This window comes from Quercus lobata, chromosome 12 (genome assembly GCF_001633185.2).
Source record: "Quercus lobata isolate SW786 chromosome 12, ValleyOak3.0 Primary Assembly, whole genome shotgun sequence".
In the NCBI taxonomy this organism is placed as follows: Eukaryota; Viridiplantae; Streptophyta; class Magnoliopsida; order Fagales; family Fagaceae; genus Quercus; species Quercus lobata.
Genome location: NC_044915.1, coordinates 31,232,992 through 31,245,533, shown reverse-complemented (window position 1 = coordinate 31,245,533; position 12,542 = coordinate 31,232,992). Strand labels below are relative to the sequence as shown.

Genomic DNA, 12,542 nt, shown 5'->3' with positions numbered 1-12,542 from the left:
TGGCATGTCGTTTCCCTGGAAATTGCTGTGGCATTCAAAGGTCCCCTCTAGGGTTACCTTCTTTTCTTAGACTGCTACTCTAGAGAAGATCTTATTTACTGACAAGCTCTAGAAGAAAGGTATTATTGTTTTGGATTGGTGTTGCATGTGCAAAAAATGTGGAAGTCTGGATCAACTCCTCCTTCATTGCCCTATAGCTTTTGATTTGTGATCAATGGCATTCTGTTTATTTGGACTCCAATAGGTTATGCCAAAGAGAGCTCTTGATATGTTCACAGCTTGGCAAGGTTCTTTCAGCAAGCATAGAAACATAGCTTTTTGGAAGGCTGTGCCTCATTGAATTTTGTGGTGTCTTTGGCAAGAACTGAATTCTAGAAGTTTTGAGGGATATGAACAACTATCCTTGATTTTAAAGCTTTTTCCTTCGTGACTTTTAAGATTGGAGTGTTGCCTTTCATTCTCCTCCTTGTTTTTCTCTTTTATATATGTTTGAGCATTGTAATCTATTTTGACTGTATCTCTCCCTGAGTACACCCCCAGTGTACTTGGTTTGATTTCCTTTTAATAAAAAATTTAGTTACTTATCCCAAAAAAAAGAGTCTCTCTTAGATTTTCTTTTTGAGACTTCTGTACTTTTTTGACACTTTGTGTTCATCATCATGAAAATCAAGTCTATTTGATTTTCAATAATATTACACTACTTATTTATCATATATGTGTGTGTGTGTGTATAAAAGTATGCACACAAGCAAAAAGTATAGTGTATGGACCTTTTATGAGTTTATGATACAGTATCTTTAGAAGTAAATATTCACATTAATACTGCATATCAAGCAAAATAAAACTTCCAAACTCACTGTTAACATTAATAATAGTTCCAATGCTGGCAGTACTATTCAGGGGAGAATAAATTAATGAAAAGATTCTTAACATACAACAAGATGATGACAAAACTCAAAAGACATTTCTATGTACCACAAATCTAGATCTGACAAAATTCTAGTTAACTGCATAGAACTTCCATTAGTATTGACAAAACTTAATCCATCGATTTGAGAAGAAAAGTATATGATCTCAATTTATCTACAAAGACCAATAAAGCAACGGGAACCATCATTATCTTTAATCTTTACATCTAAACCAGCTTATATGGATACTTTTTTTTCCTTTTGCTAAAGAGTTGATATGGATAGTTCTGTTACAGCTGTTTCAAAATTGTTGTTTAAAAAAAATTATGGTTCAAATATTAAATGAAATTTTTTTTTTTTTTAAATCTGTTCAAATAATCCAAGGAAACTCTTAGTGGGGGATTGAACCTTGGATGTCTGGGTCTAGAGCTCATCCAAGCCTCCAACCACTAGGCTGCACCCTGGTGGATGAAAAAGTGCTATTTCTATTAATTGAACACTGTTAAAAAGTGTTGTGCTCCAAGGGTGGTGTGTAAGTTAGACATCGAGAAAGCTTATGATCATGTGAATTGGGACTCCTTGTTTTATCTGTTGAAGAGGATGGGTTTTGGAGGTAGATGGAGGTGTTGGCTGAAGACTTGCGTCACTACCGTCCGATTCTCTGTTTTGGTTAATGGATCTCCTACTGGTTTCTTTGGTAGCTCTAGAGGTCTAAGACAAGGTAACCCATTGTCTCCCCTACTCTTTCTTTTGATCATGGAGGTTTTAAGTTGTATCCTAAAGAAAACTGAGGAAGGTGGTCTCATTCAGGGTTTTCATGTGGGACCTAATAATTCTACTGGTATTCTTATTTCTCACTTATTATTTGCTGATGATACTATTCTTTTCTGCGATGCTTCTAGAGAGCAAATCTTTTCCATTAGGCTGGTTTTGATCTATTTTCAAGCTTTTACTGGTTTGAAGGTGAATGTGGGGAAAAGTGAGATTGTCCCTATTGGGGAGGTGAGCAATATCCAATCATTGGCTAATATTCTTCAGTGTAGGGTGGGCAGTTTGCCTATGATTTACTTGGGTATGCCACTGGGATCTTTGTATAAAACAGCCACTATTTGGAATCCGATTCTTGAGAGGTTGGAAAAGAAGCTTTCAGGCTGGAAGCGGCTTTACTTGTCAAAGGGTGGCAGACTCATTTTGTTGAAAAGTACCCTTTCAAGCCTTCCAACTTATTACCTTTCCCTTTTTACTATCCCTAAAGCTGTGGCGACTAGATTGGAATGTATTCAGAGGAATTTTTTGTGGGGTTCTTCAGTTGTGTTTCAAATATCCTTTGGTGGCTTGGGAAAAGGTTTGTTTACCACGCGAGTTTGGTGGTTTGGTAATTCGGAATTTGGCATTTTTTAATCAGGCTCTATTAGGGAAATGGCTTTGGAGGTATGGCCTGAAATCACTCATCTATGGCGGAGGGTCATAGCCATGAAATATGGGGAGGGGAAAGGGGGTTGGTGCTCTAGAGTTTGCAGAAGGGCTCATGGTTGTGGTTTATGGCGGAGTATTAGTGAAGGGTGGGAAAGTTTTGCTAAGCATTTGTCTTTTGTAGTGGGGGACGGTTCTCGTATTCTTTTTTAGCATGACAAATGGACTAAGGATGTCCCTCTTAAAATTCTTTATCCCCAGTTATTTTTGTGTTTAGCCAATAAAGAAGCTTATGTTTCTGAAGTGTTAAGCCCTTCAGTGGGTAATAATGACAGAGTGTGGAGTTTAAGCATTTTTAGGGATTTCAATGATTAGGAGTTAGCGGCTTCTTATTCCCTACTTCATTTCATCCAATCCCGGATTCCTAGTGGTGATGGGGGGTGACAGGCTTCATTGGGGTCTTAATGGAAGTGGGAAGTTTGACATTCGGTCTTTTTATCATAAGATTCGAAATGTAGCTCCTTCCACTTTCCCTTGGAAGGGCATTTGGAAAGTCAAGGTTCCTAAAAGGGTGGCATTTTTTATGTGGACAGCAGCTCATGGTCAGATTCTAACCTTGGATAACCTTATGCTTCGTGGTCGCCCTTTGACGAATCGTTGTTGTATGTGCTGTTGTAATGCGGAATCTATGGATCACCTGTTACTTTTTTGTCCAATAGCTCATTCTTTGTGGACTAATATGCTTCGGTTGTTTGGTATCAATTGGGTCATGCCAGGTTCAATAGCGGACTTATTATTTTGTTGGTACCATTGGCTTGGGAAGCATAGCTCCGATGCTTAGAATTTGGTTCCAGGCTGTTTAATGTGGACTATTTGGACTGAACGGAATCGGCGTTCTTTTGAGGATAAGGGGAAAACTGTGGTTCAGTTATTAGATTTATGCCAACGGACCCTCTTTGATTGGTCTCGGTGTTGGGGTCTTTCGGATTGTTTTACCCTTTTGGAATTCCTTTTGTCTATTAGTTTTTCTTGGTTTTTCTTTGTGGCTGCTTGTGTCTTTTTGTTCACCACCGTGAACCCTTTGTATTTTCATACTTTTCCCTTATTAATAATATTTTCTTCTTATTTATAAAAAAAAAAAGAGCATAAGAAAGGAGTTCCATTAATCTTCGCAAAAAAGGCACAATGTAGCCAAGATATTTACAAAAAAGAATAAAACAATTATATACAAGAAGAAAGGGACTCTATAAACAACAAAATGTAATCAATAATCACTAGATGCGAATCCCCAAGTTCAAGCCCAATCAAAAAAAGCTCCTACAAAAGAGGTAAAAGCTGGTCCCCCACACTCTCTAAATCCAAAAATGTAAGGCTGTTACGCTCCCACCAAATAATCTACATCAAACATAACGGAGCCAAATTCCAAATATCCAATGAATGCTTCCCCAACCAGTACCTCCACCCAAATAAAAGGTCAAGGACATGGTCAGATCCAAGAGAGACCCCAAACAATCTAAAAACAAAGCTCCACAACTTATGACCCCCCCCCCTCCCCAATGAATCAAAAGGTGATCCACAATCTCCCCACTACTATGGCACATGCAACACCAATCCACTATAGTAAAGCCTTTTCTTCTTAGATTCTCGCCAGCAAGTATCTTTCCCCATGCTGCCATCCAAACAAAAAAGGAAACCCTCCGAAAGGCCTTCACACCCCAAATACCTTTCCAAGGGAAAATGAAAGAAGAAGACCCCCCTCAAAGCATTATAATAGGAATAAATGTCAAAGTCTCCATTTTTCTTCAACTCCACCGCACCCAGTCTCCACCCACAATCAGACTCCAAAAGATGAAGAAAATCCACAACCATCTCCAATTAACAATCATTAAAATCCCAAAGGAACCTCACATCCCAACTCCTCTTCCCCACATTCTGTCGCACCAACAAAGACTCCATTGAAGCTTCCCGATCAAGAGCATTCTCATACAAAACCGGGAAAGTCACTTTGAGAGGTTGGTCACCACATGGCCCACACCAATAATCAAGATTACAAATTTCAAGGTTTAAACAAAACAATTTAATTATGCAGATGTTGAAAAATAATTTTGATCCTAGTAAATTTCTTCACATATGATAAAAATTATTTCTGAACTCAGAGTACATCTTCCCAGGCCTAGAACAATCTTAAGTGTAAGAATTACCTGGCACATTAGATGAAACTCTCCTTCCTCAGGATGAATTCCAAAATCTCCAGAAGCTTCTAAAGGAACACTGCCAAACCAGCCACTTGCATTGTGCATAAATATTCGTTGACCACGGAAACATAAACTTGTTGAAATGTCCTGCATTAGAGACATGCACACTATACCATAATATTCTAAAACTCGTAAAAATAATTTAACTTTCAAAATTGAAACTCAGTGATGGAAACAAATATATCAGTATAAGCCTGAAGCATGCACGATATGGTATGAATGATCACCCAATGACAGCCGTGATGCAACAAACTGAAACAAAAATAAATATAGAAAATTAGTGTACTGCCAAAGCATGGTATGAAGATGACATTCAACAACTCAACAAATATTTTTTGATCAGTAACAACTCAACAAATATTAAGTGGGCTAGATTAGAAGATCAGTACGTCTTTTTATTAAACCTGAGGCCATTATATCTATTCCCACAGAAACAAACCAAGATCTATAAAACCTTCCTCTAGTTTCTATAACGCCTACTACTCAGCCAATAAATGGTAATGAAATTGGTCTTCATTGGATATCTTATTTTTATAAGTATCTTCATTGGATATGTCACACCCATCTTAGCCAATTTCTTCTCATTGTCCTGAATCAGTGCAATTATCAACAAAATATATATATATATATATATATATGTATGTATGTATATATGGCTTACCCTGAAATGCATAAATTTCCTGCTCCAGCCTTCATAGAAAAGACACCAAATTTAAAATATAACTCCAACACAAAAATCAAACCCAAATGGGATAAACAGTCCTAAATTACCCAGCAAGAATAAGGAAAAAAAATATCGCTGCCAAAATGCGCATTTACAATGAAATTTTTAAATACATGTATAATCTATACCAAAGCCCAAGAGTAGTGAGATACTCCCACCAAAGGTTGCCATGATCTCAAACCAACTATTTTCCAACCAAGTACCTCAAAAGGGAAGTTTAACACTATAACTGACTAAACAACATGAGCAGAGAAACAAACGTAACAAGATCCTGTCATCAGCGCCCCCCCCCCCCCCCCCCAAGAACCCCTTTTTCTTTCTACAGACTGCATATAAAAGCAGAGGATAATCTCTTTTGGCAGCACAATGCCTCAACCTTCATGGTAGTAATTACGCCAATTCTGCCTAAAAATCTTTTTAGGTGATCAAGAGCACCCCATTTTTCAGTAGATAAGACTATGATGAAAGTATCTCATATAGTCATCCGTATCATAATTTCTCTGAACTTAATCAACAGATATGAAGATGAAGCAAGATGAGACAATCCTTGGAGTTAGCATTACTGCTGAATACAAATCAACAGACACTCTTGAGAGCCCAATTATCAGTGTCAAGTTACAAATACTACAGCAAAATAGAACCAGCACCTAAAGATTTATGAAATAGCACCACATATTTCTCCACCCACTAAACAGCACAATTAATTTCAGTAATGGCTTGTGAAAACAAGAAAGCATCAATTTATGTTCATGGAGTTATGATTTTGCTCATGAAGTGATACATTGCTTCATGCCAAAGCCTCAATAAACTGAAAATCACCTACAAGCACTAGTGAAAGTCCTACCCACCAACACTTAACCAAAAAAGAAAATTAGCAATAGCCTAAAATGCAAAAATCACCTTGACATAAGCCATACTGCAAGAGATTCAAGAACCTGCTGCATAACAAATACAGAGGTCTTGCACTCTTGCTAACAAGCAACAAGGAGAAACTAAACATATGATAAAATGGTACTTTGCAAGAATATTTCAAATAAGAAAAGGCAAGCATTTTACAGCAACTGAAACTAGGACATACAGAAAATGATGATGGAGTATCATATATATGAAAGGCCAATCCCGTCACGTCAAGTTGCCCATGAAGATTAGGAAATGTTTCTCCACTTGACATGCACATGTGAACCTGAAAAACAGAGATGGTATATTTGATCCACAATAGTAAATCAAATTATGAGAAAAAATGGAATCTTTTGTGATTAAATTGAAAGTATCTCCTTGTTCCCAGTAAATTACTACTACTTTATAAAAAAAATAAAAATATAGAAAAATAATAAAAATAATTACAAACTACACCAACTTATATTTAGAAAGTGAATAAGATAACCAAACAAAATCCTTGTGAAAGTAATTCTCATATTCGCTTTCCTTTTACAATATATATATAATAGATGGCCAAATTACAGTCTCAAGTTGTGTAACATATACCACTCATTAAGGCAGCTATTATCAACCTTTACAGCATATGCAGTACCATCCAATAAGAATCTACATTTCTTAAACAACTGTTGATTTATCCCGGCCAACATCTAAACTAGAAATCTGAAGTCAGAATTACCCCATGCAGGCATATCTCAGAAGGTCTATTCTCTCTCTATAAAAGAAGAGATAAATAAAGTATGCTGGCTATACAAAAAACATTGATATCTCTAATAATATAGTATATATTATTCAAGGTTTTTACCATATTATTAGAGATATCAAGGTTTTTTTTATAGCCATCCTACTGTACTTATTGAGAGAGAAGTCCAAATATCCCAATTTCCAAGTAAGCAGAGTAAAGCTTATAATGTAGTGCTTAGCTTCAGTAGGCTTCAGCAGACCAAAATACGGACTACTAAAGTACCACAATACAAATTTTAAAAATATCTAACTCAAATTAAAAACCAAACAAGAAATTAGCTTTCGTCTTTTGTATATACTGATTTTCTTTGCAAGGAAGCATCTTTCTTTTATTGAGTTGAGAAAGTCACATTTTGAACCAGAGAGTGACTACCCCACAGCAAACCCAAACCTGAACAATCATCTTGTCTCTTTGAGTTAAACACAAAACCCACCTGGGAGCATTAAAAAAGTTCCAACAGAACGTTCTCCACATACTAAAGTCCAAATTATGGTGGAAATAAGTAAAACCAACAAAAGACTAAATACCAAAGCAGCTCTTGAAATTTAGAATGGATGCAAAGTAAAGGAGTTGTAATTGGGATGTCATAAGACATCTAAAAATATGAGATAGGTCCTCATTAGACGTTGGAACATGAAAAGGATAAGAATTATGATGAAGTTAGAGAAGCACCTCACCAGTTGCCCTCCCTTTAGACCACAAGATTGGAATCTCTAAAATATTCTCAAAAAGCTGCACAAAAAGACAAACAGGATACAGGGCACATAAAAAAAATCCATTAAACCAAATGCATAGAGCAGAATGTAGACAATTTTAACTATATCACATTCACTGTATACCTTACCGGAACATAGAGGTTAGCAATTTTTAAATTGGCATGCCATTTCTGCTCAACAGAGTCAACAAAAACATCTGTGGACAACCAGCCACCATCTTCAGACACTACATCCGATTTCCACATCTTACAGTGTCCACTCAGTTGCACATGCACACGACCATAGTGATTTTGAAACGTCACATGTCCATTGACATTCTCCATCTCTCTATTTTTTTGATAAGTAAAAGAGTAATCGTATTAAAACTTAAAAGATGTATAAAAGTTCAGGGACACAGTTGAAGCGTACAAGCTATATACTCAGCTGCTCCTAAACAAAAAACATCAATCCAAAGAATCCAAGAAATCAAACACAATATTGGGTCTACATGCTACTCAATAAAGATGGTTTGACACAGGCAAAGAGAAGCCAAGCTAATTATAATTAAATTTCAAGTGCAAGGGGCAATTTTGTAACTTTTTTGTTTCTAGGGATGGGATATAGGGTCTTATTTTGGTTGTATTTAGTTTAGTCATTTAGTTTGGGATTATTAGGGTCCAAGTTCCACTAGGAATAGGTATTAGTCATTTATTTATATGGATGTAATGCTCTCTATTAAGGAGAAATATATATATATATATATTAAATTAGAAGCTATGAAGCCTATTTAGGGTTTTTATTTTTTTGATAAGTAACGTAAGAATATTATTAATAATAGAAAAAGTGCCAAGCCGAGTACATTGGGGATGTACTATGGGGGCACAAATCAGGAAATAAAAGTACAACGATCAAGAAAAATAGGAAAAGAAGAACAAGAAAAATGAGAAAAGACCACACTCCATTCAAAGAGAGTGTGCAAGAAAAAAGACTTAATTTCTAGCAAGGAACATTCACAACCCTCAAAGCTTCTAGCATTCCTTTCACGCCAAATGCACCAAATCAAACAATGAGGCACTAATCTCCAAACATCAATGTGACGATGTCGCGCAAACTTTCCTTGCCAAGCCTCAAACAACTCAAGAACAGTATAAGGCATAACCCATTGAATACCAAACAAACAGAAAACCAAAGACCACAACTCCCAAGCTATGGAGCAATGAAGTAGAAGATGATCCACCGACTCCCCACATCTCTTACACATATAGCACCAATCAAGCACTATCACACGTCTTTTACGAAAGTTGTTTGTTGTTAAGATCTTACCTAAGGAAGCAGACCAAGAAAAGAAAGCCACACGTGGAGGAACCTTCAATTGCCATATCATTCTCCATGGGAAGGAAACAGTAGTAGAAGGGTAGAAGAAGCTATAATATCCTCTAACCTCAAAACCTCTATTCTTTGCTGGCTTCCAACAAACCTTATCTAGGCCAAACCCCCGCACTGTCGAAGAATAGACCAACCCCATAAACAGATCAAAGGCTTCTTTTTCCCAATCCTATGGTGGACGACGAAATTGCACATTCCAGTGAAACCTCCCAGCAGACCAACCCATAACTTCAGCCACCGAGGAATTCTTCGACCTACTAAGACAATAAAGCTCCAGAAAGGCCTCTTGTAGAGTACAATTCCCGCACCACACATGCTTCCAAAATTTCACTCTAGTACCATCCCCCACATCATATACAAGGAGTTTAGAGAAGTTCAACCAGCCACTTCTAATGTATCTCCACAAGCTGACCCCATAAGGACTCGTCACCTTTTTCGTACACCAACCACCCCAACTATTCCCATATTTTGCCTCTATAACCCTCCTTCATAAAGCATCAATCTCCATGCCATACCTCCGCAACCATTTTTCTAGCAAGGCAGAATTAAAGCCTCCCAAACGTCTTATACCCAACCCCCCAACCTGCAAAGGCTTACAGACCTTGGCCCAATTAACTAAATGAATTTTAGGTTCACCACCAATCCCATTCCACAGAAAATCTCTGTGTAATTTCTCCATATGCTTTGCCACCTTACCCGGTAAAGGAAGAAGGAAAAGGAAATATGTAGGTAAAGACGAGAGTGAGCTTTTAATTAGTGTCACCTTACCCCCTTTAGATAAATACATTCTCTTCCAGCCTGCTAATCTCCTCTCCATTCTCTCCAGGATAGGATTCCAAACAGATAAGTCTTTAAACTTAGCACCTAATGGTATGCCCAAATATTTCAAAGGGAGAGAAGACTGCCCACACCCCAACAGACCCACCAAAGCCTCCAAATTGTGCACCCCACCAACAGGTACCAACTCAGATTTCCCCAAATTAATACGAAGCCCTGACACCTCCTCAAATCTAGCAAGAATCGCCCTCAAATTAGCAATCTGATAAGGTTCAGCATCACAAAAAATCAGAGTGTCATCTGCAAATAGAAAATGAGACACCATCACTGATGGATGAGCCGTACTACCCACAAAAAAGCCTGAGAATTGCCCAGCGGAGACAGCCACATCCAATATACGACTTAATGCCTCTATCACAATATCAAACAGCAATGGAGATAATGAGTCCCCTTGCCAAAGCCCCCTAGAACTTCCAAAGAAATCAGATGGACTACCATTAATTAGAATGGAAAACTTTACAATTGAAATGCAATACCTTATCCATTTTCTCCATTTCTCCAAGAAACCACAACGCTGAAGCATGTACATTAAAAAGTCCCAACTTACATGATCATACGCCTTCTCCACATCCAATTTACACAACACACCTGGAACTCCTGACTTCAATCTACTATCAATACATTCAAAAGTAATCAAGACGGAATCCAAAATTTGTCTACCCTTCACAAAGGCATTTTATGAATCTGAAATAAGCCCATGCGCCACCCTACAGAGCCAATTCGCCAACACCTTAGAAATAATCTTATAAATCCCACCTACTAAGCTAATAGGCCGAAAGTCCTTTACCTCCACAACATCCACTTTCTTGGGAATAAGGGCAAGAAACGAAGCATTAAGACTCTTCTCAAACACTGCCTAAGTATGAAAATTGTGGAATACAACCATAATTTCTGTTTTCAAAACACACCAGCAAGACTAGAAGAATGCCATGGAAAAGCCATCCGGGTCAGGTGCCTTATCACCATTAAACACCTCTTCCTCCTCAAAAGGCCTATCCAGCCAACTTGCATCTTCCACTGAGATACTAGAAAAATCCACATCATCTAAAACAGGTCTATGAGCCACATCCTCAAAGTAAAGATGCCTATAGAACTGAGAGATACAATCTGCTATAGCTGTCGAGTCCAAAGACAACTCCCCATCCACCATAAGCCTATCAATAGAATTAACCCTCCTGTGAGAGTTAGCTATACGGTGGAAAATTTTAGTATTCCTGTCTCCTTCCCTAACACAGAGAACTCTAGATTTCTACCTCCAACATATTTCTTCCAACAGAGTAGCTTTTTCTAACTCATCACGAATTCTTCCCACTTCTATCGTTTCCTCCACTGACAAACCCCGACTATCCTCCATATTCTCTAGAACACTCAGGTCCTTCCACAATTTTTTAATCCGATCTTCAACATGACTAAACACACCCACGTTCCATCTTTTTAAATCATTTTTTAAGAGCTTTAATTTATTGGCTAGAACAAAACTTGGTGCACCATGAAACTGATAGGATTCCCACCAAGACCGAACCCTATCCACAAAACCCTCATCCTTAAGCCACATATTCTCAAATCTAAACGGCTTACTCCCTTTCTGGAAAGATCCACCCTCAAGGACAATTGGAAAATGATCCGAGCACAACCTAGACATTCGTCTTTGAGAAACTGTAGGAAACTTATCCTCCCAATCTGCAAAAAACAAGAATCTGTCCAGCCTAGCCTTCAAAGCAACTTCTCGAGAATTTGACCAAGTAAAAGTACCCCCTTGCAATGGCAGATCAATGTGATGCTAAGGAAATTCTAGGCATGATGCCTAGAGTCTTTTTCATCCTTAGATTTCCAACTTGAAACCTAGCAAACTCTAAACCCTTAAATCCAAAATTTCAAATCCCTAAACTACCCATCCATCAAATAGGCCCAAACACCCCATAAAGAGTCCTAACATTGTTCATGGATTTCTATTCAAAACCCTGGAACATCATAGAATTCATTATGCATGAAGCAATGAATTCCATATAAAAATCATACATCCCCATTGTCCCCTTTAGGATTCTAAATCTGATTTGGCTTCGTCCCCTTTGTCCTACATCATGTTCTCCATCTCTCTATATAAAAATCATACATGGTTCAATTGCTTTGCAGACTTTTATATAGAATTCATTATACATGGGTCATGCCAAGCTCAATGGTGGGATTGTAATTTTGCTGGCATCAATGGCTTGGGAATCGTATTTCGAATATTTGGAACTTGATTCCAGGTTGATGTGGATTGTATGGTTGGAACGAAATCACCACTCCTTTGAGGACACTGAGAAGATGTTGGAAGAATTAAAAGTTCTTCGCCAGCGTAGTCTTTTTGATTGGTCTCATTGCTGGGGTTTTACTGATTGTTCCTCTCTCTCTGAGTTTATGTTTTCTCTTAGAATAGCATTTTGATTTCTTTCTCTTTGTTGTATGTTTTTTCCATTACCTGCTGTTCATCATCATGAACAACTTGTATTTTTCCTTACTATTTTCATTAATAATATTTCTCTGATTACCTATCAAAAAAAGAATTCATTATGCATGATCAATTTCATTTCATTTTCTAGCAGAACATATCATCCATAATCACTTCAATTATAATCAAGCTACAAAGTTAACTAATGAACC

General features: G+C 37.5%; 1 protein-coding gene across 2 annotated transcripts in view; it reads right to left on the bottom strand.

The window, feature by feature from the left end:
- Positions 1-12,542, bottom strand: part of LOC115971016 (protein TIC236, chloroplastic) — a 55,153-nt gene that overhangs the window by 31,736 nt on the left and 10,875 nt on the right. For both annotated transcript variants that reach the window (XM_031090679.1, XM_031090681.1), the window contains exons 3-6: positions 7,826-8,024; positions 7,654-7,713; positions 6,379-6,483; positions 4,523-4,663 (exon numbers count right to left, since the gene is read on the bottom strand). In XM_031090679.1, the coding sequence (XP_030946539.1) occupies positions 4,523-4,663; positions 6,379-6,483; positions 7,654-7,713; positions 7,826-8,024 (505 nt within the window). The remainder of the gene's footprint in view (positions 1-4,522; positions 4,664-6,378; positions 6,484-7,653; positions 7,714-7,825; positions 8,025-12,542) is intronic.